The 25411-nt window shown below is 54.8% G+C and overlaps 1 protein-coding gene across 3 annotated transcripts; it reads left to right on the top strand.

The window, feature by feature from the left end:
- The first annotated feature begins 884 nt into the window (after nt 1-884).
- P2RY2 (purinergic receptor P2Y2) lies at nt 885-18489 on the top strand. 3 transcript variants are annotated; one of them, XM_029206915.1, is made up of 3 exons: nt 885-1111; nt 10792-11074; nt 16033-18489. In XM_029206915.1, the coding sequence occupies exon 3, from the start codon at nt 16037-16039 to the stop codon at nt 17165-17167; it is 1131 nt and encodes a 376-aa protein (XP_029062748.1). In that variant the 5' UTR covers nt 885-1111; nt 10792-11074; nt 16033-16036; the 3' UTR covers nt 17168-18489. The 3 variants fall into 3 exon arrangements, with proteins under 3 accessions (XP_029062748.1, XP_029062747.1, XP_029062750.1); XM_029206914.1 differs by having other exon boundaries at nt 885-1147; XM_029206917.1 differs by lacking the exon at nt 885-1111 and adding an exon at nt 7754-7843.
- The last annotated feature ends 6922 nt before the right edge of the window (nt 18490-25411 follow it).

The following is a 25411-nucleotide window of genomic DNA, read 5'->3' as shown; positions in this document are numbered from 1 at the left end:
TCCAACAAGTATTGAACAACTCCTGGGACCTCTGGGACCAGTGAGAAGAAGGCAGACAGGCCTGGTCGCTGCTCTCCTGGAGCTCACAGTCCAGGAGAGGGACAGACATAGGGTCCCTGGCCACAGGAGCCATGGGAGTGGGGTTGAGGGTAGAGAAGGGAGTGACGTCTGTGTCTGGAGTCGTCTGAGAAGGCAGCTCAAGGGAAGCAGCTGAAGATGACCAAAACAAGCCGAGTGTTCAGGAAATTTCTAGCGACTCTTCTTGGCTGAGATTAAGCACAGAGAGCACAGGGGAGGGTCCCCCCACCCTCCTCTCCAGAGCTGGAGAGTCAGAACCCTGAATGCCCGGATTTCCTCCTGGAAATAGGAGGCGAGTGCTCTGAGCAAGGTGCCTGGGAAGAGTGGACACAGGTTCGGGGAAGGTCTCGCGGTGGGCAGTGACAGGGGCCACAAGGATACCAAACTTTGCAAAACTTTAGCGTCTCTGAAAACCACTCATCATCCCGTATGAGGAAGCCCAGGGAGCCTCGGTCCCCAGGCGGTAGGACAGTCGCCGCCAGCCCCTCCCCGGGCAGCACCCGAAGCGGACTCCGTGACCCCTCGGCCCTATCGCCCGGCAGCGTCCGCAAGTGGTTGGCGGAGTGTCTGTCGGGACGGGAGGTGGTGATGGCTGTGCCTGGGTCTGTCCAGAGTCCGTCCCGCCCCCGGCCTGACCCGGCAGGGTAGGAAGCCGGGCGGGGCGGGCGGGGCTCTCAGGCACGTGGGTCCCCGCCGCGGCGACTGGACGCTGGCGCTGGCAACCGGGAGTCGCGGCCGGGGCACTGCGGGCTGACGAGCGCCCTGCGAGGTGAGGGCGGGCCGCCTGCAGGGCCCGGAGACGAGGAGACGGCGGCGGGCGGGCCCGGATACGCGGCCGGTGGCGGCTCAGCCGGCACCCGGCAGGCAGAGCGGAGCGCGCGGAGCTGGCCGAGGAGGCGCGGTTCCCGGCCGGTGTGAGCGCTCCGGCAGGTCCGTGGTAGAGCTGGGTCTCCACTGGAGCTTCGATCTTGGGGAATGTGGACGGATACCCGCACGGATACCCGGGTGAACGTGCACGGATACCCGGGTGAATGTGCGTCCGCGTATTTGGGAAAGTCTTTGTCACTGGGTGAGTGAGTGCGCCCCTGCGGGGTCGAGTTGCTGAACCTGTGGAACTTGTTTGTGTTTGTGCTCTGGTGTGGGCGCCCCGGCAGCGTGGGACCAGAGCCAGAGACAGGCCAGCCTTGGAAGCCCGCTGAGCCCCCTCCCTCCAGGGGCGCTCTGGGGGACAACCTCGCCTGGGCATCGGCAAGACTTGGGGGGGCCAGAGCAGAGGCCTAGAAGGACAGTTAACCCTCTGTCAGGGCAGTTTTAATCTGGCAGGCTGCGGTACGAAGGGTCAGTCAGGAGAAAGACAGTTCCCTCTCTCCCCACCCCAACTAGGGCTGCAGGTGTCAGGCTTGGGGTCGCCGGGAGCCAGACCCAAGGGCCAGGCCCTGCTGCGAACCAGAACTGCCAGTTTGGAGTCTGTGGGACTGATGGCAGCTGTTCCTTTCATCATGCATCCCCAGCTTCCCTGGGCCCACAGCCTGAAGTGCCCACTTTGTTTGGGATCTAGGCTGGAATAATGGGGAGCTTTTGAGGGCCAGGGTGGGGCCCAGATAAAGTCTCAGCTATCTATTGGTGGGAGCGGCTGGGAAAGAGAGTCTTTGAGCAAACAGAGCCCCCTAAAAGCTCTCTGGAGACCCAGAGAGCTATACTCCATCGTGCCTTGTACACTGTGACCGTGGGCAAGGCATGTCCCTTCTCTGAGCCTCAGTGGCCTCGTCTGTAAAGGGGGAGTAATAATGATGTGGAACATGAGGACAGTTGAGCTGGTGTGTGGGTCATGTTCAACACAAATATCCTCCTGGGCAGGCTCAATGCTTGGGGGTGGGGAGATCAGTTCCTGGAGGGAAATTCCTGAAACCCAAATCCCAATCATTCTCCTCCTTGGGCTAAACTTTCACAGGACTTCCACTGGACTAAGCCTGAGCCCCTTGGCCTGGGACTTAAGGCCCCTGAGAACTGGTCCTTGCTACCTTCTCCAGCCACCTCTCCTGCCTGACTCTTCACCCTCTAGTAAATGCATGTAAGCTGCTGTGCACAGTAGTCAGTTTCTTGCTTCTGGACCATTGCATATTCTATACTCACTGCCTGAACTGCCCTCCTACTCTCATCTTCTTCAGTTGGAGAACTACCCAGCCTTGGAGGCCAGTTCAGATGCCCCCTCCTCTGGGAAGCCTTCCTTGATTCCCCCAGCTGGGTTGGAGCCTCTTCTGTGCTCTTGCAGTCCTGGTCCCACTTGGACTGTTACGGTCTCTGTCTGTCTCCTCCTTCCCTCTCCCAAGGTCTGGGGACCCCTGGAGGGCAGGAACTGGGTCTCACTCATTTTTGTGTTGCCAGGACCCTGCACAGTGCTGAGCTAAACTGGGAGAGCAGCAGCAGCCCCTAACCCCTGCCCCCTGTCCCCAGCTTCCCCAGTGAAAGCCTGTCTACAGTGGAGCTCCACGTCATTACAAAGAAGGGGAAACCAGAATCAGGTCACCAGAATGGGTGCACAGATTGTCAGAACAGTGTGTCCTGGGGCACTACAGGACTCAGAGTGCACAAGCTGAAAACGTGGATTTCATCCAGAAGGCAATAGGGAGCCTTGGAAGTTTTGTGAGCAGGGCATGGTCAGAACAGCATTTCAGAAAGATCTCTCTGGTTGCAGCGTGGAGAATGGATTGAGTAGTGTTGAGTACGTGAAGCTTAGGGCATTTGTGAGATTGACACCAGAACCATCCAAGCATTATTTAAAGTTGGAGCCCTTGTCCCCTTGGCCAAACACTTCTCTGAGTCCTCAGATGCTCTTGCTGAGGAATTCGGGGAGAGTTAGGACTCTCCCTCCCCTAGTAGGAGCCAGGAGACTTGAAATTGATCTCATCCCAGCTTTGCCCCCAACACGCTGGGTGACCTTGGGACAGTTCTTGCCCTGCCAGCCTCTAAAAGGAGGCCAGGACCAGTGAAGTCTTGAATTGAGAATATGTGGGGCTGGGGGGAGGGGACAGCTGACATGAAAGGCTTATCACTTTCCACTTCGTCTTACCTTGGGCTGTCCTGGGGTCTGGTTGGAGGGGTTGGAGTGTCACGGTGGGTGACACTCACAAATGGTTGCCAAGCTTGGACTACAAAGTGAGACTATGGCCCCTCCTTTTTTGTCCTCCTCCTGCCCAGGGTGCACAGAGCTTTGAGGTTTCTGGATCCTCCAAGGACCAGCTAAAAGAGTGTGAGAACATCACCAAGTCCTCATAGGTGACCCCGTGAAGGCTTTGATTTGGCTTCTTTCCTGGCTGTGAGGAGCCACTGTGCCCCTTTAGGTGTCAGTTTTGCCATCTGTAAATTGGGCATGATGGTCCTTGTGTCTTCGGATGCAGGTTGCTATGAGGATTCTTAAGACAATGTCTAGGAAAGGGCCTTGTAAGCTGTAAAATGCAATGCACAGGGGAGGCGCGTGATACTTACAGACCTAAATGCATTTTGAAGACGATACAAGAACACAAATGCAATAGTGAGGGATCGTGCTAGTTATTGGAATTTTAACTATTGACAGCCTTCCTCTCCCTGCCCTCTCTGCAGAGACAGCTTACTAGTAACATTTTATAAATGTACTTCATTTTATCGTCCACCAGCCCTGTAAGGGAGGAATTATTACTCGCATTTTGCAGATAAGGAAATAAAGGCTCAGAGAGCACCTTGACCAAAGTCACAAAGCTTATGAAAGCTGGGATTCCTGCCTACCTGCCCTACCTAGCTTATCCCTCCGCATTCAAGACAGAAGCCCCATCTGGGTGAGGCCAGGTCCTCTAGTTTTCAGGCTGAGGGAAGTTTGAATTCCATCCTGAAAACACGTCTTCAGTTCTTGCTTGTGGCCTGATTACCCAGCTGCTGGTAAGATAGTATCTGCTCAGGCTGCCCACAGGGCTGGAGAAGCCTTGCTGATCTGGGTGAGAGGGGGTGCAGTTACCCCGGTGAAATCTTTCCTCTCCCCAGCTTCCTTCTGTGGGTCTGTCTGGTGTACCTTTTGACCCACACCTTCCTCTTAGGCCTGCCTTTGTGTCCTCAGGTCTGGCCTCTCCCAGCCATTGGGAGACTGGCTATGGGGGCCTTCCCTGACCTCTGTACTCATCCTAGAGGTCAGTTGCAGGACTAGGTCAGGCCGGGCCCACTGTCTCTCTCTGTCCACATCACCCAGCACAGGCTGGGTACAGAGAAGGTGCCAGTGAGTGTTTGGGAAATGAATGACCAGGTGAAAGTAGGTGTATAATAGAAGAGAAAGATCTTGCTCCATGGAGAGATACAGTTGGTTCTTGAGCAGAGGGGTTCCTCTACTCCTCTGTCATGCCATCTCCAAGGACTGAGTTGTGTCTGGTCCAGTGAGTAGCTGGAGTCCCTGCTGGGAAGGTGGGCAACCTAGGCCCTTCTGGGCAGCTGCTTCCTCCTTGGTGCTCCACCCTGGTGCCCTGTCATCACAGTGACAATGACACTGCCTGGGCACTGAAGCATGGGAGGAGGGCCTCCCTCAGACTTCCTGGGGCCCTCTCCTCTCCTCTCCCCCTGCCTTGGGGAGGATCCTGGTGTTGCTACAGCTTCCTGGTGAGTGCCCAATCTCCCCAGCCTCAGCTTGTGGGAGGAGTCTTGCTGTGGCTGGGCTGTGGGCCAGCAAGGATGCTTTCCATCTCACAAGGAAATCCAGGGCCAAGGGATCAGCTCCCCTCACCGGACCATTATGTGTGTAGTCTCCTTCTTGATCCCTCCTTTCTTTTTTTTTTTTGCGGTACGCGGGCCTCTCACCGTTGTGGCCTCTCCTGTTGCAGAGCACAGGCTCCGGATGCGCAGGCTCAGCAGCCATGGCTCACGGGCCCAGCCGCTCCGCAGCATGTGGGATCTTCCCGGACCGGGGCACGAACCCGTGTCCCCTGCATCAGCAGGCGGACTCTCAACCACTGCGCCACCAGGGAAGCCCCCGATCCCTCCTTTCTGACCCCCCTTTCCTATCCAACTTCCATGTGGCACCATCTTTGCAAAGATCACCTCCTACCATGTCCTTCCCTGCTTAAGCCCTGCCAGGGCTCCTCATTTTCCTCAGGATTGAGGCCTCAGCCCGGCCTTCAAGCCTTTCCGTGTGAGACCTCAGGCCCTCCCACATTCTGTGCCACCTAACCCTCCACTCCAACTTCACATGACCCCCCAGTCTTCCCCCGACAGGCCACGCTGTCACACCATGGCGTCTTTGCACGTGCTCCTCCCTCTGCCTTCAGTGCTCTCCTACCTTTTTGTCTACCTGACAAACTCCATATCATCCTTCAAGTCCCAGCTCAAATGACCCCTCCTCAGGGAAGCTCTCCCTGACTACCTCCCCACGCCAGTTAGAGGTTACTCTGGATTCCTCCCCAGGGCTTCCCTTAGTCATGGCTTAATCACTCAAGCGGACTTGGTCCATGTCTGTGTCTTTCTCCCAATCCGGACTGGAGCTCCTCAAGGGCCTGACAGAGTCTGATCTGAGTCTGGGTTTGCAGGGTCTTTCTGAGGTTGGGCATATGGGGGTATTAGCAAGTGTTTGTTGAGACACTGTGACTCCTGGGAAAGCAATTTATGATTGTGTTACTCTGAGAGTCTAGACTCCCGTGGTTCTGAAAATCTCAAAACCAAAGCTATCAGAAGCAATGAATAACAGAAGCGAAGAAACATTTAGCGTTCACTCCTGGAACCAGAGACTCCTGGAACTGGACTGTAAGAACCAATGAACTCCAAATCCTGGAAGCACTCTGAGTGAGACAATCAGAATCACAGGCTCACGTATATCCTGGCCAACACTTTTGTCCCTTTTCTACCTTGGGGTCTCCATTCTCCCTCTTTCCTCCGAAACTGGACCCTTCCTGCTTCTCCACAGACCTGATCACGGCCCCTTCTAGGAGGCTTCCCTGACTCCTCTGACCATGACCCCTCCTCCTCTGCTAGGTCACCTGGTAAGACCCCCTGCTGAGAAGTGTTCGGGGTCTCTTTGCCAAGATGGGCAGATGCAGCCTCCACATTAGGACAGTGCATGATCTGCTAGCCCCACGGAGCACCCACCTGCCCCCTTGTCTTGCTCATTCCTCATGAGCTGTCTTATGTAGCAGTGATTCTCCCTGTCTGACCAGTGAAGAACCTGAGGCTCAGAGAGTGGAACTGACTTGACCAAGATTGCACATCATGGATGGTTCCAAGTTGGAGCCTGAACCCAGGGTTCTTGCCTCTTGAGTACGGCTGGAGACGTTCGAGTGTGATAGGTTGGGGTGGAGTCCAGGGCATTGTGGTTCTGAACTTGTTCAGTTTAGCAACTGTGCGGGGCTGTGCTCAGAGGTGGATCAGATGGCTTGGAGTCCTGCCCTGGAGTGGGTTTGGGGGTGCTCAACCCCACACTGAAAATTAGAAGACCAGACCTTGATAAGGCCCTTCCTCTTCAGGAGTCTCAGTTTCCTGATCTGTAAGGTGGGAGGACCAGCCTAGCTGACCTGAGACCCACACACTCAGATGCTCTGAGCTCAACCCCAATGGGTGGCTCCTACGGTCAGGATCCTGAGGGCTCCCAAGGGGGAGAGAGATTCCAGAAGGGGCTACAGAGACCCAGGGCCTCCAGCGGAGGCTGCAGAGGCTTCACACTACACCTGCTGATAACATCTGAGGTTAGCCCTCAGCTGTTTCCCCAGACAAGCCCCAGTGTTTGTGGGCAGAAAGCACACCAGACAAGGCTGGGGACCTATTGGCCTTCAGCCCCATGGAGGACAGTTGGGAGGGGGCAGAGGATGACTTCCAAGATTCTTCCTATCCTCCAACCCAGCCTTGCCCTCTCTACTCCCCTCAAGCCACAGGGATGACTGACAGTTTCCCAAACATATTGCCCCAGTTTTCGCTCACTCTGCTCCTCTTCTCTCTCCACCCTCTTGACTCCTACCCATCTTTCAAAGGCAGGTGTCCTCTCCTCCAGGAAGCCTTCCCTGATCACTGCCCGCCCCCCATTCCCATTAGCGTCCCTCTTGGTTCCTTCAGCTCTCATCACCTTAAGTTGTCGCTGACTATTTCTGGTTCTTCCCCCGTCCTCTTCCCTCCACCCTCAGCCTTGACAGTGAGCTCCTCAAGATCACGGAAGGGTCTGACCCACCTCAGAGTCCCTAAGTGCCCCGCACAGGGACAGGTGTAGGTATGGCAGCCCCTGTAAAGGGTGAGTGGGTGATAGGGTATGGTGGGGTGTAAGTCCTGCTGGGGGTCCCTAAGCTGCCCTCCCTTCTGAGGATAGCCTTCAGTGTGGGAACCTTGATCTGTGGTCAGTCTGGCTGTGACTTTGCTTCTCTGTCCATAATACCTGTGGGTTTCCTGCCCCTCTTATCTTCCTGGGATACCCCCATCCTCCCTGCCTTCTTCATGTGCTAAAATCATATCTCTTTTAATTATTTCACAAAATGAGTCTAAATCATCTCCTTTAGTTATCTCGACAAACTTACGAGGCAGGTACTGTTCTTAGATTGCAAGGAAATTGAGAGTTAAGTTGTGGAGCTGAGGCTTGTCCAGATCCTATAGCTGGGAATGGCAGAACTGGGATCTCTCACCTGCCCAGTGCCCTCCCCTGCCCCTCAGTGGTGTTCTGGATCCAGAGCCTCTGTTTTCCCTTCACAGCACTCCACCCCCAGCAGAGGCAGGCAGCAGGAGTTTCCAGAATGGTGATGGGTCACTTTCCCCTGTCAAACTGGACAGGGCCAGCCAGGTGGGTATGGAGCAGGCAGTACATTCCAGAGCCACCCTAGTGGAGAAGCTGGAATGTTGTCCAACCACCTTGGAAATTCTGCAACCAGCCTGGGAACTGCCCCAGTCACTCCTCCTGGCTTTGGGGTCACTAGCCTGGGACCACAGGGAGAAAGACCCAGTGTGGGATAGAGGCAGAGCCAGGTTAAGGGAGAGGGTAGTCCGTCTGCATCCTAGGCTTGGCTCTGCCCTTGGCTTATTGGTGACCTTGGGTGAGATCTTGGGCTACCCTTTCTGGCCTTGATGGGTTTTTTTTTTTTAACTGTAAGATGGGTACAGTAACCATCATGGCTGCTTCACAAAGGGGAACTACCAGGAAGAGTAGATCTTGGGCCCTGCCAGTAAGACGTTCCCTCCGGTGGAGAATTAATCAGGCAAAACTGTGGGGCTCAAAGAGGGCTGGTCAGGGAGCTTCCTGGAAGAGAGGATCCGGGCTTTGGAGGGTATGAGGTAGTTACCCCAAAACTGGGTTCGCCTCTTCATGGGCATCAAGCCAAAAGGCATAACCCAGCCAAAGAGCGGGAGAGGGAAGTACTTACTACTTGCAGCAAGTAAGGAGAACACCGGGGACCTTTCCCAAAGCAGTGTCTCACCGAACAGCAAAATTGGGGGAGTTTTAAGCTAAGGGTACATGAATATTCACTTGCAAGGGATATGAGCAGAGAACTCAGCATATAACTGGGGCAAAGGTTGACAGGGTCTAAGCTTTAGTTGACTGAGGACTCAAGTCAGAAAAGGTCATCATCCTTATTCCTCAGGTTCCAGTTGATCTGGTGGTTGAGCCCTCAAGGGGGGGGTTCAATTTTGCAGAACTGCTCAAGAAAGTGCTCCAGGCTAATCTTTACCATTGAAACAGAGCTGAGAATCTTTACAACTGATTTATTGTATTTGCTATTGCTACTTCTCTTGCCCTTAAGATCATTAATTACTGAGACCTGTTCAAGGGCAAGCATTTTTGGCCAGGCTTAAATCCTAGGCCTAATATGGCTTCTCTTATGCCAAGAAAGCCATGCCTGGTTTTCTTTCTCTGGGGAACCCCTACCTTATTTGCTTACAGTCAGGGGCATAGCTCCTAAAGTCAGACAGACGGGGGCTGCTCTGCCATTTGCTAGCTCTGTGACCCTGGAGAGGTCATTCAACCTCTCTGAAATTCTCAGGACTAAACGAGAAGAGGTTGATGGAGCCATCTAACATGGAACTTGGCACAGAGAAAGCATTCAACTCTTGTTATGACATAGCTGTTAGAAGATAAGGGAGGGTATCCCTAAGCAAAGATATGACCATGGGACTGCTTTTGCTGTGTTGGAGACAGAAAGATGAGGGTGAAGGCGGAGAGGGAGAGTGGTGTGGAGGACGGCAGGCACCAGATCAGCAGGGCTTTGAGTGCCAGGCTCAGGAACTTAGATGTCAACCTGAGGGCAATGGGGAGCCATGGAAGGATTTTGAGCTCCATAGTATGTGGTCAGATGTGTGGTTTAGGAAGACCCATAACTGCAGTATGAAAGATGGACAGGAGGGGCAGGAGTGGAGGCAGGGAGTAAGCAGGCTAGTGCAATGGTCTGGAGGAGAAATGCAGGCTCAAAACCACGGGGTCGGGAAGAGTGGCACGTCTAAGCCACTGCATTGGTCGAACTGACAGGGCTTGGTGAGTGATGGTTTCACATGGGTGGGAAAGAGAGAGGTTGTCAAGGGTATACTGGAGCTTTGAAGCCTGGAAGGATGGATGGTAGAGACCCTTCTCAGAAATGGGAGAGTGGCTTTGAGAATGTGTGTTGTTCTACCTTAGTCTTTTGAGTGAAGATATCTGCCTAGGAGGAGAAGACTGGGTGTGACCCTGGTGGAGTGGGTGAAAAGGTGAAGCTCTTTCTTTCACCTTGTCACTAGACTCCAGAACAGACTGGCAAACAGCTACCAGCCCGCTGGCCAATGTCAGCCTGAGACTCCTGGGGCAAGGTGCACTGGGAAAACGGTGGTCCAGGGCCTTTCCAGTGCCCCTTCCCCCTGCCCTATTCCTGAAGCCACCCATCTCCTCTCCCCACTTTCCCCCATGCTTGCATTGTACTTCCAGCTTGGGGACCTGGCTCAGCTGTCTCAGACCCCGCTCCCCCATTGCAGGGAAATGAAACTGGGAGAAAAAGGAAGGGGATGTTCTTCTCCGAGATGGGTCTGAGGTTCTGCTGGGGCCTGACCACACAGAGGCGTTCCTCCACCAGGCCACCATCCCCTCACTGAAGCACTGTGCCTGCTCTGTGGGAGGGGCTCCAGGCAAGACATAAAACTAGGGCCAGAATCCAGACCTGGGTTCTGCTCTTGGCTCTGTCCCTGGCTTATCGTGAGGCCTTGGGTCTTAGTTTCCTCCTCTGTCAAATGGGAGGTTGGCAGAGGTGATTTCTAAAGGCTGTTCCAGGCCCTGACTGTTTTAAGACTCTGGGAGAGAGTGTGTGTGTATATACTGTGTATACATCTGAGTATGACTATGTACATCTCTGTGTATCTGTGTATCTAGGTGTATCCATGCCTGTGTGTGTCCTTGTGTGTTTACAACATCTGTGGAGGAATGGTTAGAGGTGGGATGAGGGAGGAAGGGTATTCCAGATAGAGACCCAGCTTGAGCTAAACTAGATTGGCCAGAGTACTGTCGAGTGTACACTGGACAAGGAGGGTATTGACTGTTTCCAGACCAGGACCAAAGGAGGGGACACTGGAGGCTCAGCTCAACTCTGCAGGGTATGGGGGAGACCCTGCCTGGCAGAGCCACCCTCCTGTGAAAGGGGACCTGGGCCTGAAGGCTGGGAACAACCGTCCCTAGAACATGTGAGCTAAGGGTGGACAGCTAGGGGTTGAGGGTGTGCAGAGGACACTCCTGCCTACCGGGACAAGCACACCAGCTCACCTCTTTGCCTCTTTCAGACCAAGACTGGAGCAGAAGAGGCAGCCCGGGGAAGGCTCGGCCTGGCTGACTTCCTGTGACCCAGAGCCCAAGCTGTCTCCACCTCCCTGTCTCAGGAGCCCAGGCACTGCCTGCCCTGAGAAATGCTGGAAGCTGGGCAAGGCCCCAGGCCAGGGGACCTGTTTTTCCTGTTTCCCACAGAGTTCCCTGCAGCTCGGTCCAGGGGTCCAGGCGGGTGCATTCATGAGTGAGGAACCTGAGCCTGCGCTGAGCATCCTGACAGCGAGAGCAGGGGCTGGTCAGGTATGGGTGTGCAAGGGCAGGGTCTACTGGCTGGGAGGCTGGGAGGCTGGGAGGCTGGGAGGCTGGGGCCGGTGCACTTGTGCATGTGTATACACTGAACTGGGGGTAAATCAAGGGGATCTGTGCCCTGCTCCCTCGTTCCCAGGCTGTGATGAATTCAGGCTTCAGAGCCAGACAGCCCTGGGTATCAAACCCAATCTTTCCAATTCCTGGCAGTGTGACCTTGAACAAACAGCTTAACCTCTATGGCGGCATCTGCCAAGGAATGAGGTGAAGGATGAAATGAGGATGCTGCAGGGAAGTTGCTCTGCCCAGACTTGACTCCTACAAAGTGAAGGAGGGTGGTGATCTAGGATCAGGAGCTCCTGATCAGACTGACCCATGACCTGAGCCAGAGATGGGTGAGGTAAAGGAATGTGAATCAGAGAGCTGACCCATCTCCAGAATGCCTGGGTCCGGTTCCCCTCCCTCTGGCATTTCTCTGATGTGTCCGGAGTAGGGCAGGGCTCTTGAAAGAGAGACAGTCCAGGAGCCTGCCTAGGGCAGGAGCAGGCCTCAGGTGAGCTGGGCCCCTGGAGGGCTGTTGTGACCCCTGGCCACCTAGGATCAGCTGCTGAGAAATCCTTCAATGTCATTGTCCTGTGAAAGGTCCTCAGAGGAATAAGGGAAAGGAGAGCCACCATCATAAAGCTTAGCCTCCTCTGGCCTCCCGTAGCTCTTGTGCTTGCTTCATTCATTCATTCACTCACTCATTCATTCATTCTCTCATTCATGTCATACCTGCTTTGGATCAGGCCTCTTGCTGGATGATAGGACCAGAGAAAGGAATCAGATGGACCCAGCCCTCCAGGAGCACCTGGAATGTGTTGGGGTAGAGAGTGGAAGGACAAATTCCCAGCAGGGTGTGAGGAATGCCCTGGGGGATTAGTGATGGAGGGGGAGAGCTTCAGAGATGAGGTGACATTTGAGAAGAGCCTTGAGGGATGGGCAGGATAGAGTGCAGTGTGTGTGGGTCTGGAAAGGCTTTCTAGACAGAAAGAACAGCAATACACAAAGGCAGGAAAGCCCGGCAGGCACTTACATGGCTCACATCTCCCTCCACACTAGGAGCTCTTGAGCGCAGGGCCAGCCAGAACTGGACACAGAGGGGCTGGTGAGTGGTGTTGGACAAAGGTAGGCGGGAGCTGGTCCTGGGGAGCTGGGAGTGAGGCCCTAAGGGCATCAGGGGTCAGGAGAGGCAGTGGAGAGGGTTGATGGAGAGGGCTGGGCACTTGGCTGTCTCCATAAGCAGGGGCTGGTCAGAGGGGGTGGGGCAGGAAAGATGTTCTCACAGGTTGGTGGGCCAGCCTGTGGAGGGAGAGGACAGGCAGGGTCAGTCTGGACAGGGGCCACAATGATAGAGTCCCCAGCTGGCCTGTGAGGGTGGAGGTCAGGATGTCTTAAAACAGGTGGAAAGGGCAGCTCCCTTGGTTCATGAGAGACTTAGGGAAGTTTCTGCCCCTTTCATCAGTGTCAGAGATTCCATCATGAGTAATTAGCAAGAAACTGTGTAGAGCAATGAGATGTTGACCATGAAGGGAAGATGAGGGCCCTGACCCCGACTCTGAGGAGAGACCCAGCAGGCCTCAGCACCTGGGCAGGAGCGGAGCAGCAGTGGGGAGGTGGGGCTGGGGGGATGCTCCCTGAGCAGGGAGTACAGAGGGGCCACCCTCCCTGTCTCCAGCAGGGCAGAGCACCTCATGGGGGAAGTTTGAGAACCACAGTTCTACCAGGCCAGGGGATTCAGCCCATGAGAGGTCTGAACCTCAGGAGGGCAGGAAATACCTGATGTCCTCTGGGGCTCTGTGGCAGAGCTGCACACCCCAAGCCGGTGTCCCCAGGGGGAATGACTCCACCACAGATTCTTAGTCTCACACCCGGGCTTCCAGGCTCCTCCTACAGCTCCTGTGAGCCAGCAACTCCTGCTCATCTCCCAGTGCACCAGACCTGCTGGTCCCAGTCTTCGCCCTTCCCCACAGTCCATGATGTGGCATCTCACACTTACCATGCCTGACACTGAGTTCCCCCTTCTCCCGACCCCTGAGCCTGAGGCATCCTGGCCCCTCCTCCATGCAAACTCCCTCTGGGCCAGTCTCTCCAGCCACCCTCTCAAACAGCTCTCAGACCTCTTCCCTCACGAGGTCCCCAGGCCTGACCCCAGCTTGGGCCTTGGAGTCATTCCCCTGGTCCACCACACTCACCTGCTTCACAGCCTCCAGGACCTTCTATCTCTCTCTTCCACCCCTGGCCTGAGAGAGCTCCCCAAAGATTTCAGGAAAAAGCCGCAGGTGAGCTGAGCCTCGAAGCTTGTAACACACAGTGTACCTGCCGTGTGCCAGGCATGGCTCCAAACGTTTTACATGAATTACCTAATCCTCACAGCAGCCCTGTGATATAGGTTCTGTTAATCACCTCATTTTACAGACGAGGGAACAAAGGCAGTCTGTGTTCAGAGGCCGGGTTCTTCTTAATCACCGGAGTTTGCTGCGCTGATGGATAGAGTTGTAATTTCAACAGGTGGAGGCGACAGGTGTGAATGGATCCCAGATTGAAGGAGCAACATGAGGCTGGGAGGCGAAAAGCATTGGGTGCATTCAGGAAACTGCAGGTCACAGGGGATGTGGCTGGTGACAGAGGCTGGATTATGAAAACCTCTGGTACCAGACCGAAGAGCTGGGTTTTCTCCTGAGAGCAGACAGGAGCCACAGGAGGTTTCAAGCAGGAGAATGACTTTGTCTTTTCCAGAGACCCCTCTGGACTGGGGAGACTGAGGCTGGAGACAGGGAGGCTGATGCAGTGGCTCCAGCAGCAAGGGTGGAGGTGACACTGGGCTGCAAGGAGTGGAGTGGGATGCAGGAAGTGCTTTAATGCTGGGTCCTGAGTCCTGGCCCCAGGCCAGAGGGGTCCCAGCAGTTTGGCCCTGCCAGCGCCCCCCACCCCAACCCCATACCTACCTCCTCACCCTGGATCTGCCCCGGCTCCTTGGGGAGGAACCTGTGTCCGTGGGAGGGAGGTCACAAGTGCAGGCTCCCTGCCTCCTGGTAGCATCTTTGCTGACGATATGAGGCAGGGAAGATGGGGGAAGGGGAGGGTTATGGGGAAAGAAGGAAGCTGAGGGAGCAATTTGTCCTTCAGCACCCCCTAATCTTAACTTCATGGGCCTCAGGCTACTTCTGGGAGACCAGGCTGGGCAAGAAGCTCAGTGTCTAAGGGAGTGGATGTCACCGGCCCCGCAGAATCTCTGAGCCCCAGCCTCTCAGGACCCCAGGTTCCAAAATGAAAGGGATTTTACAGCCCCAGATTCTCAGGGTGGGGAGGACACACACGACATCTGTCCTCTCTGTCATCCCAGACACACCCACACATAGGGCACAAGTCCTTTTGCAGACTCTGCTAGAGAGATACTTGCACACCCCCTTAGCAGAGAGTTCACTACCTCCTCCTACAGCCCCTTCCATTGTGGGATGGACCCAGATAGGAATTGCAGCCTATTCCCAGCCTGTGACCTGGGCCAAGTTACTTGAATAATCTGTGTCTCAGCCTCTTTATCGGAAACCTGGGCATGATAACCTGGCTCCCAGAACCGTGTTGTAAGGATAGAATGAAGTCACATGAATAAAGCACACATAGTAGTAGTGGGGCTTGAATAATGTCAGCTCCCCCTGCCCCTTCACACTATTAGAAAGTTATTCTTTGTGTTTGTCCCAAACCTACCCCTCTGGGACTCCCGTTATGATTTCCAGCCTACCTTCTCAGACCTTTGGGCACACCTTTGCCTTCCAGACTGAGATAGTCCGAGACAGAGCTCTTGGTCACGTTGGAGGGGTGGGGAGAGGAGGAAGGTGGCATCCTGATCTCCAGGTGCTCACTGTCTGGGTGGTCAGGCATCAGATATGCTCACTGGGGACAAGGTAGGAGAAGGTCAAGGTAGTGATGATGCATGAAGAGAAGCTGGGCAAGCCTGGAGAAGCTGAATTTGCCCCCCAGCAGAAGTCCCCCGATGCCCCCACTACCACCTACACCTCAGACTTCCCTGGAATCTTCAGGAGGGTCACAGCCCCATCTGGTAGCCTCATAAGCCAGGGAGCAGAACTTCTGTTTACAGATGCAGAAAGTACCAGAATAGGAGTGCCTAAAAATATTTGCTGAGAGGTGAATGAATGACTGAAGAGGGAGACCCTTGTAAATACTCCCTCAAATACCAAAATACCAGGCACAGGGCCAGAGCCTCCTCAGAGAGAAGAAAGCTGAGCCAAAGGAAAGAACTTCCTAATGCCACCAGGAAGGTGTGGGCTGCCCACTGGCCACAAACAGGCAGTGGGCACTGGGTGTGAGGTGGACCCAGTCAGCCTCAAAGGCTCCTTTCCGTGAATCTCAGATGGTACCCCTTTGGGACCACCAGATCCTCAGATTCTAGAGCTCAGAATCCTAGATCTAGAACTCTGTGTTCCTGAGGTTCTCAAACAGGGTCACTGATTTTTTTTTTTTTAAGGCAAGCTGGTAAGTATTTTAGGCTTTGAGGAACATATGGTCTTTGTCACAACTATTCAACTCTATGTAAACAGATGGGCATGGCTGTGTTCCAATAAAGCTTTATTTACAAAAACAGACTGGTAGGCTGGATTTGGCCCTCAGGGGGTATTTTGCCTCTCCCTGTTCCAAAGTGTTAGAATTATATGATCCTGACAGTCATGGATCTCATGCATCCTTAAGGTTCCAGGGTTCCAAGGTTCTGGGCCCCCTGGGTCCAGGGAGAGAGGCAGATCAGACACAATAAAAGCCTTGAACGTAGTTGGGCAGATCTTAACCGACGGAGTCTGTGGGCACTTGGGGTCCCTCATGGCCCTGGTCAGGTGGGGGTGTCAGGCTTCCCTGCTGGGTCCTGATGACCGTTCTCCCCACCACCCCCTTCCCTTCAGGGCGATGGCCACAGGCCCGGGCCTCTGGAATGGCACCATCAATGGCACCTGGGATGGGGATGAGCTGGGCTACAAGTGCCGCTTCAATGAGAACTTCAAGTACGTGCTACTGCCTGTGTCCTACGGCGTGGTGTGCGTGCTCGGGCTGTGTCTGAACGCCGTGGCTCTCTACATCTTCCTGTGCCGCCTCAAGACCTGGAACGCCTCCACCACATACATGTTCCACTTGGCCATGTCGGACGCGCTGTACGCGGCCTCCCTGCCCCTGCTGGTCTATTACTACGCCCGCGGTGACCACTGGCCCTTCAGCACAGTGCTCTGCAAGCTGGTGCGCTTCCTCTTCTACACCAACCTTTACTGCAGCATCCTCTTCCTCACGTGCATCAGCGTGCACCGATGCCTGGGTGTCCTGCGTCCACTGCGCTCGCTGCGCTGGGGCCGGGCCCGCTACGCCCGCAGGGTGGCTGTTGCCGTGTGGGTGCTGGTGCTGGCCTGCCAGGCACCCGTGCTTTACTTCGTCACCACCAGTGCACGTGGTGGCCGCATTACCTGCCACGACACCTCGGCACCCGAGCTCTTCAGCCACTTCGTGGCCTACAGCTCCATCATGCTGAGCCTGCTCTTCGCGGTGCCCTTCGCCATCATCCTGGTCTGTTATGTGCTCATGGCTCGGCGGCTGCTAAAGCCAACCCACGGGACCACGGGAGGCCTGCCGCGGGCCAAGCGCAAGTCGGTGCGCACCATTGCCGTGGTGCTAGCTGTCTTCGCCCTCTGCTTCCTGCCTTTCCACGTCACCCGCACCCTCTACTACTCCTTCCGCTCACTGGACCTCAGCTGCCACACCCTCAACGCCATCAACATGGCTTACAAGATCACCCGGCCGCTGGCCAGCGCCAACAGTTGCCTTGACCCTGTGCTCTACTTCCTGGCTGGGCAGAGGCTCGTGCGCTTTGCTCGGGATGCCAAGCCACCCACAGACCCCACCCCTACCACCCAGCTTCGCCGCAGGCTGGGCCTGCGTAGGTTCAACAGAACTGACACTAAGAGGACAGAAGACTCGGCCAGCAGTGAGAACTCTAGACAGATAGAGTCCACACCGCCTGGTAGTGAAATCACTAAGGACATCCGGCTGTAGGACCTGAACCCCTTGGGCCTGTGCCAGTTTGTGTCGGGTGGGACTGTAGACTTGTCCAAATGGGACAGTCTCCCCAGATATGGACCATCAGTGAATCAGGCCAGATGGTCAAGGGGGCCATGACCCCAGTGCTCTGTCATTTGACAGGGGCGCAGTTTGTTCTCTGTGGTCCAGAGAGCTCAGCAGTTCCCACATCCTGAGTCACCATTTGTATGTGAGATTTGGGGAGTAAGGTTTTAAGAAAGGCAAGGGTTTGGGGCCAGCGCTGCCCCTGGCCTGAATCCCACATAAATACCTGGCTGTGCCTGCCAAGGTACCTAGGCTGGGCTCCAGACTAATCAAGTCAAGTGGAGAAACAGGCCCAGAGAGGAAAGTGACTTAACCAAGGTCACACAGCCAAGCCTGTGCCTGAGCTACCTGGGAGGGACAGGGTCGCAGGTTGACCAGAGGACGCTGGTAAGGAGTCAGGGCTGAGCCAGAGGTTCCCACGATGAGTCGGAGTGGTCTGAGTGCCACTGTGGGCTCAGCTCTGAGGAGGACGCCCAGCCCAAGGGATGAACGTCTGGGAACTGATGTCATAAACCCATCTGGAGGCTGGGACTTGTACTAAAGGTGTTGTTACCTGCTGAGCCGGACCCCGTTGTGTAGTTGGAGGTTGGGGATACAGCCTGGGGAGCTCTCACCATCCACACTAGGGTCCTTTCTCCAACCTGTTCTCTTCTGCCTCCCCCGTAGCTGCCTCAGCGGTGGCCTCATACGAGGAATATAACTGTACTCTCCAGACCCCAGGCCATCCTCCACTTTAAAGTTAACTGGCTTTTATGCCTGGTTTTGCTGGGTGCAGAGGGGAGTCAGGTGGGGTCCCAGTCCTCAGGATCCCCCAGTTTAGGATTTAATGGCGATGACCAGTCATGCGCTGGTGAAAGTTCAACCATTTAGCTGACTCTTGGCGGGGGGTGCGGGGGTGAGGGGAACCCCTTATTTGCAGCATTGCCAGTTTCTGTGGTACAAATACTCCTGCCACAGCCAGTTTCAGACTACCAATGTGATATCAGCCTCCTTGCAAAATTCCTGAAAAATTAACAGAGGGCTCTTGAGAGCAGGTACAAGTTTCTCTAGCACACCACTGGATAATGCTGAGTGGTTGGGGCAGTGGACCAGGGCATCAGGGAAGGCTTCCTGGAGTAGGTGGACTTCTGAGAAAAGCACTTCATCAGAGAAGAACATCCAGGTGCAGGTGCATTCTAGGCAAAGACATGGGGGCAGGAGAGCAGGGCCTGCAGGAACTGGAAGCTGGCTGGGCAGTTGGTACGCAGGTTCAAGGCAGGAATGGGGAGGGTGGGCGGGTCACAAGGAGGCCAAGTCAGGGCTCCCTCCTTGCCCTAACCATGAGGTTTCTTTTGCACTGGGGATAAGCGTGGGAGAGATTCACTCTTCCTGTCCAGTCCTCTGCCTCTTGGGAAAATCCAGCTACCTGGCATAATGGTTGGTGCTGAGGCTGGGTCAGAGCTTAGTGTGGGGGAGATGAGTGTCACCTGGGACAGGTTCTGGGTCTAGCCAGGACCACTCTGGAGATGTGTGGAGTTCATCTGGACAGGGCCCAGCCCTAGTCTTTGGGCAGGAATAGGGCAAAACTGACAGACCTCACTTTGAACCTCAAGGATAAGGACTCTCTCTCTCCCTCTCCCTGTGGGAGAGCCCTTGCCCGATGGGCCCACTCTGCCTGAGAGAAGGTCCTTCTTTCCCCACCCCACCTACACCTACCTCCTATGACTTCTCCACCCTTCCCACTCTGCCTCTTCAAAACGGCACCCCCCAGAGGTTGCTCACGTGGGCTCCCCCATGTGACAGGGATCTGTCGTAAGCCATGACCCAAATGATTCCTCTGCACTGTGCAATGTGGGTGACTTGCCCAAAGTAGTGTGAAATGCTCACCTCCCACATTCTAGGTTCTATACTCCTGTTAATGTAGCCCAGGTCCTTATGAGCATTTTTGTGATGATCTCTTACAGTCTGTCCTTGAACATTTCTTGCAGGCCTGAGCCTATCTCTTTCTTACCAGCTGCTGCTCAGGCTGAACCCAATCCCAGTTTATAAGGTGCCTCTACCCAGGTGAGATACTCTGCTGGCCAGGAGTGTTAATGCTGAGCTCTGACCCCCTCAGCCCTGCTCAGACTCAGAGGCAGGGAGTTATACGTTGTGACTTTGGGGGCTCTCGAGTGTCTATCTGTGGTTGGGGATGGGGCTGTGTCCACCACAGGCCCAAGTTCCCCTATAGTCCCCATTCCTTTCATGTCCTGCCCAGTTACCCCTCCAGCAGCTGTCCTGGAGACCCCAAGAACTGAGAGCCCCACAGCACATAGAGACCACACTATGGCCTAGGGCCAGGACGCCTTCCTTAAACCAACTGCCTACAGATTTCTAAGGACACAGGAGCTAGGGGACAGGAGGGCCTGACTCACCATCTAATCCTGTGGCAGGCACTGGTGGGGGTGGGGAATGAAGACCCTAAGGGAACCAGGGACAGGCCCAGGGCCCCTCCTGCGGACCCTAGTCAAACCGTCTGGCTCTTCGGTGTGGACATCTGGCCTTGTCTCAGTGCCTAGGCCCCCCGCCTGGTGGGTGAGGTTCTTTACTCTGTTGCCATATACTATTTTCAGCCCAAGTAAGAACAGGATTTTCCACTCCCAGCCCCAGACCATTGTCCAGCAGTGACGTGGAGGGACCTGCCTGCTCTCAAAATATCTCCTCTTACTCTCTGGGCCTTGCTGCCCTTTCCCCACCTCCTCGCCCTGACATCACTTCCTGGGGCTGTTGACTCCTGAAGGATGCTGTGAAAGGTCACAGCCCCTGACAGGGACCCCAGGGATTATCCAGCCCAGCTGCAGACTCAAGGCCAGAGAGGGGCAGGGCCTTGTCCAAGGTCACTCAGCAGGTCAGCGTGGCGCCTGGTCTTGCGCCAGGGGCTCGGGCTGCCCCTGCAGCTCTGCTCCATTTAGTGCAAGTCAGTGCCTTTGTGGGAATCCTGCCATCACCTCCACCACCCCAGCTCTTCCCACCTCTGATGGAGCTGGGGAGCTGAGGCCAGGGACCTGGGGCGGAGCGGGGCAGGGAAAGCAGCTGGGGGGAGTAAATGCCTGCTGACTGGCCTACAGCAGCTCTTCTCATTGAGCTCCGTGCAATGGGGGCAGGGGCCCTGGCACATAGGGGTCTCTGCCCCAGGTGGCATTTGTCCCAGGAGGGACACTCTTACCCTCCAAAGGCTAGGAAAGGCCCTGGCCAACATGCCCTCCAGACACAGTTACTCCTATCTTGGTCCAGGTCAGGACACCAAAGCTACCCCTCTGCCACCACCCTTGTCAAGGCAGATTTGGGCTGATCTGTTTAGAACCAGGCCCCTGAGGAAGGGAGCTAAGGTACTGACCCATGTCCCAGGCACCAGGCAGCGCCCTGTCACATCCATTATTATTTATTCTTTACCACCACCGTGTGAAATAGACATTATTACCCCCATTTAGCAGATGAGAGGACAGGCTCTGAGAGGTGAGGACTTGCTCCAGGTTATACAGGCAGTAAACGGGTGAGTCAAGATTGAGTTCAGGTCCATCTGATGCCCAGATTAGTTCCCTTTCCAGTATTGCATGCCACTTGCAACCCCTGCGGGGCAGGAGAGTTTGTAAGCGACCCTTTGTGTGATTCAAGATGAGAGAGGCAGTCTAGTGAAGATGTAGTTAAGAGCACCAGTTCTCTGCCCAGACCACCTGCGTTTGAGGATTGTCTCCACTTCTTCCAGCTGTGGCACCTTGGGCAAATCAATCTTGCAGCACCTCCATTTTCTCATTTCTAGAAGGAGATACTACCTCCCACGTAGGGCATTGGGAGGCTTACCTGAATGAATACACATGAAACACTTAGAACAAGGCCTGGCACATGATAAGCGTTTACACACCAGGCACTGTGCCAAGGGGATACAGAGGCGAGCGAGCTGGACCCTGCCCTCAGGGAGTTGACATAACTTAATAAGTAACCACATTGGGATAAGTGAGTTGAAGGAAAGGACAGTGTGTCCGGCCAGTGAGCAATAGAGTGTCCCCTGTGGGTGAGGCTTCCCCAGGGTGTGGGAGGAAAGAGCAGGTCCATCCTGGGGTGAGGTGTGGGACCACCCGCTGCCCTGCTTGGCACTGGGTGGCTCTCAGGCTCATGAGCTTGTGTGTGTTTACAGAACCTTGTCCAGGCGATGAGCTGTGGAAGGGCAGTAAGGAGAAGTGATGGCAGGAGGAGGAAGACGAGGATGCCCCTGATCTTCCAGAGCCCGCCCCTATGGGCTTGAGGGCTCCCACCCACCCATGGCAGCAGGCTTAGCCATTTCTCCCTGACTGGTGGTGCCCACCACAGGGTGCTGCAGCCTCTCCTTGGTTTATCCAAGAGTCAGAGACCCAGGGCTGGAGGACTGGCCTGGAGCTGGGCCAGAGCAGGCAATGGATGGGCAGTTTTTGCTGTGTGACCTGAGGCCAACTGCTTGCCCTCTCTGTGTCACTCTATAGAACCTGAAGACCTTGCTTCCCACATTCCAGTTCTCCCTACCTTAGGGCAGCAGCCACCCAGATTTTTCATCAAAGACACAACTAACAGCTACTCCCCCAGGCACTCCCAAGACCCCATGAGCCCTCAGTTCTGAGGACTAGAGTGGGGCAGTGGGTCTCCCCTAGTATCAAGTGACCAGAAAGGTGAAGTGACTCCACTGGCACCACACATTGCCTTGGAGTGGAGCCAGTTGAATGTCTGATGCTTCTGCCTCCTGTGGGGTGGAGGCTGGAACTTGGCCAGGAGTCACTGGGCTGCAGGTTGAAGGATGCATTTACCGTCCCCAGGGGTATGTGCTTGAGGTGTGGGGTGAAGGGTGGGGGAAATGAGCTCCAGAAACCAAACTCATCCTCCTCTGTCCTGATGCACCAAGTGACATGGTGAATACTTTTTTCTTTCTGGGCCTCAGTTTCCAATTTCCCCATATGCAGCGGGCCCTGGCTCTGCCCGGCCACTCCAGCCTCTTCAGTAGGGCTCGCCTCTCTCTTGGCTCCAGCTCAGCCAGGTGTCCAGTCTCAGCCCTGTCCCAGCCAGGAACAATGGGCCAGACCGAGCCAGCCCCCAGGGGCTCACCTGAGACTATTTTCAGCCCTTGGAGATGAAGTCAGAAAAGGATTTTCCACTCCCAGCACAATGGCTGTCCTGAACCATTGTCCAGCAGGCATCCGCCTGCCCCAAAGTATCTCCCCTGCTTCTACCCTCTGGGCCTCCCTGCCCTACTCCTCACCTCCCAAACTTGACATCACTTCCTGGGCCTGTTACTCCTAAAAGCCACTGTGAAACAGCATGTGAGCCCCCTGGGAGACCTGACCAATTGGAATCAGTTTTCCCTCTTGGCAGGGACCCCAGGGATTATTTGGCTGCATTGAGAGACTGGAGACCAGAGAGGGCTGTGCCTCACCCAAGGTCATGCAGCGATCAGCATAGAGAATAAACGCGAGGCCAGGGCTCTCTGGCTTCTTCCGTTTCCTCCATCAGCACTGGTCTGTACCTCCTGGGAGTGACAGCTCATCTTGGAAGGCCTGGGGTGGACATCCTGGGGAGAAGCCTGAGTGATGTGGGTGAGAGGGGGTGTACCTTGGGTTCTGACCTTGGAGCTCCCGATTCAGTTCTGTTTGTACCAACTGTGACTTTAGTGTGTGCTGAACTCAGAGTTACCAAGTAGCAGCTTCAGGGAAAGGAGGAGGTCTGGGGACACAGGGAAGCTGAGGCAGGAAGATCAGGGTTCTGGCCCAGTTTAGCCACCACTAGCCCTGTGATTGCAAACTCAGTTTCTTCATCTGTAAAATGGAACTGATAGTACCTCCTTTTCCAGTTTACTGAACAGTGAGCATGCAGTAAGGCACAAATATGCAACTGTTTTATTTTTCTCCCATCGACTCTCTCTGCTTGATGATGTCTAACTTCCCTTTTCCATCCATAACTGTATATTTGGTAAACTCCAAAACTTTGAGTCACTTTTGGATAACAACTGAAGTTCAGTCCAGTTTAAAATTCCAGTCGCCTACTTAATTTACTGCTCCCTCCTCCTCTTCCCCTGTGCTGGGAGGACCCTGCTCCCTCTCCTTTGCGTGCCCCTCTCCTCTGGATGTGGGGCAAGGTGAGGAGGAAAGGGACCAGTGGATCATCCCCAGAACTGCCACAGCCCCCTCTTGCTGTCCTTGCTTCTCTGATCCTGACAACCTGACATCAGTGCCCCTCTGCATGGAATCCCCCAAACACCAGACCACACTTTTGTAAGAGTCTCTTCATTAAACAATCCCAAAGTCACCAATTTGAGTGTGACCCATCTTTCCTGCTGAAACTCTTTAACTGATATACTCCAGTCTCCCTGAGTGATTTTCCTAGAGCATCCCTCACCTGGCTTGGGAGTGGGAAAGCCCTTGTCCGGCCCCCTCCCCCCTCCCACTAGGTTGTGAACTCACAGCTGCAGAGATGTCAGGTGTTCTGCTTGTAGAGGCAAGAGTGATGGGTGGGGGACTTCCCTGGTGGCCCAGTGGATAAGACTCTGTGCTCCCAATGCAGGGGGCCCAGGTTCGATCCCTGGTCAGGGAACTATGATCCCACATGCATGCCACAACTAAGGAGCCCACCTGCCACAACTAAGGAGACAGTGAGCTGCAACTAAGGAGCCCACCTCCCACAACTCAGACCTGGTGCACCTAAATAAATAATAATTGTTAAAAAAGAGTGAAGGGTGGTAGAGAGCTGGGTAATAAACTCAGAGAAGTTATCTAACCCCAATTGTTTTCAGGTTACTTTAGTAGGTGGGTATTTCACCCCTCTGTGTCCTCAGATTTATGTCCTGGAGCCAAATTCCAAATCAGCAGCCACATGAAAAGTCCTACCTCACTGTGGGATTAAACTGTCAGACCAGCCTTTGTGACCAAAGCAATTGAAAAATGTGGGGGAGGAAATTAAAAGTCGTCACCCAGCCTGTGGTAGTGTGTGTGTGTGTGTGTGTGTGTGTGTGTGTGTGTGTTTATGTCTGTGTTTATGTCACACACAGTGGTCACATCTGTGTGTGAGGGAGAAATCTGAGGGGTAGGGGCTGTCCCGGCAGGTACCACATAGATACCTGGAGACAGAAGGGCCACAGGTGGGTGCCTAGCCTGTGGGAGAAAGAGAGGGACCAGGAGGGGCTGCCATGGAGTCAGACTAAAACCAGGAGATGGAAGTAGACAGGGTTGGGGATGACAGGAAGAGATGGGAGTGGGGAGGGGATCCAGCTGCCAGCTCTGTAGACCCCCTTTCCTTCTCTCCCTCGCCATTCTTCCTCCCTTTCCTTCAGTTTCCCTCCCTCCTTACTTCCCATTTCCCTCACCCTTTTGTCCCCTGTCCCCAGAATTCCTGGGAACAAAGGAAATCAAAAGGGGCAGTTCAGAGCTTCAAACATATCCCTTCAATCTGAGTGCTGGCTCAACTCCCTTGCCAGGCTGTGCTTAGTCTACTGTGGGTCCTGGGTTCATGGATGCTGCCCTGCTGCCCCCTGCTGCCCAGAGCTGGCAGCAGAGGCAGGAATGGGGGCTGGGGTCCAGACTTTCTCCCGTGGAGTGATGAGAAGAAAATGATCCTGCTGGCAGCCAGGTTGTTGGAGAGTGTGAGATAGGGGTAGGACTGAGAATTGAAACTGGGAACACAATTTGCAAAACATACCTGATTTACAAAACAGTTAACAGTGCCTGACCAAGCTGTGACGTCCATCTCAGACTAAGCTCACACTTGAAAACACCCATGTATTTAGACCCACATGTTCCAAGAGAAAACCACAGGCAAACTGACTTAATAGTAATTCTCCACGAGGGCTCCTGTGTTCTCAACATAAGATCTCTGACTCTTCCAGCAACTTCCTGCTTTGCAAATCCTGACCAATCTCTGCCAGAGACCATCCTTTGACTCACTCCAGCCCCACAACCCTATAAGCACCCCTTCCTTAACTCCTCCCTTTGGAGACACCCCAGGGAATCCCCTGATGGGAAGTCTTTGCTGCAGCAAGTGGTAAGCCCGGCCTTGTTGGCTACAGGTGTGTTCCTGATGGTGGGGGCTGATCAGCATTGACAAGAGGTTGCTGCCTCTTCCTGGGTGAGAGCAGGTGACGTTTCAGATCTCCATTCCAGCCAACCTGCCCCTGTGGGCTTGCAAGGACTCCCCATCTAGCGC

Source organism: Monodon monoceros, unplaced genomic scaffold (genome assembly GCF_005190385.1).
Source record: "Monodon monoceros isolate NGI ecotype Baffin Bay Population unplaced genomic scaffold, NGI_Narwhal_1 Super_Scaffold_7, whole genome shotgun sequence".
NCBI lineage: Eukaryota > Metazoa > Chordata > Mammalia > Artiodactyla > Monodontidae > Monodon > Monodon monoceros.
Note: the sequence above shows the minus strand (reverse complement) of the source record. Positions and strands in the feature narration are given on the sequence as shown.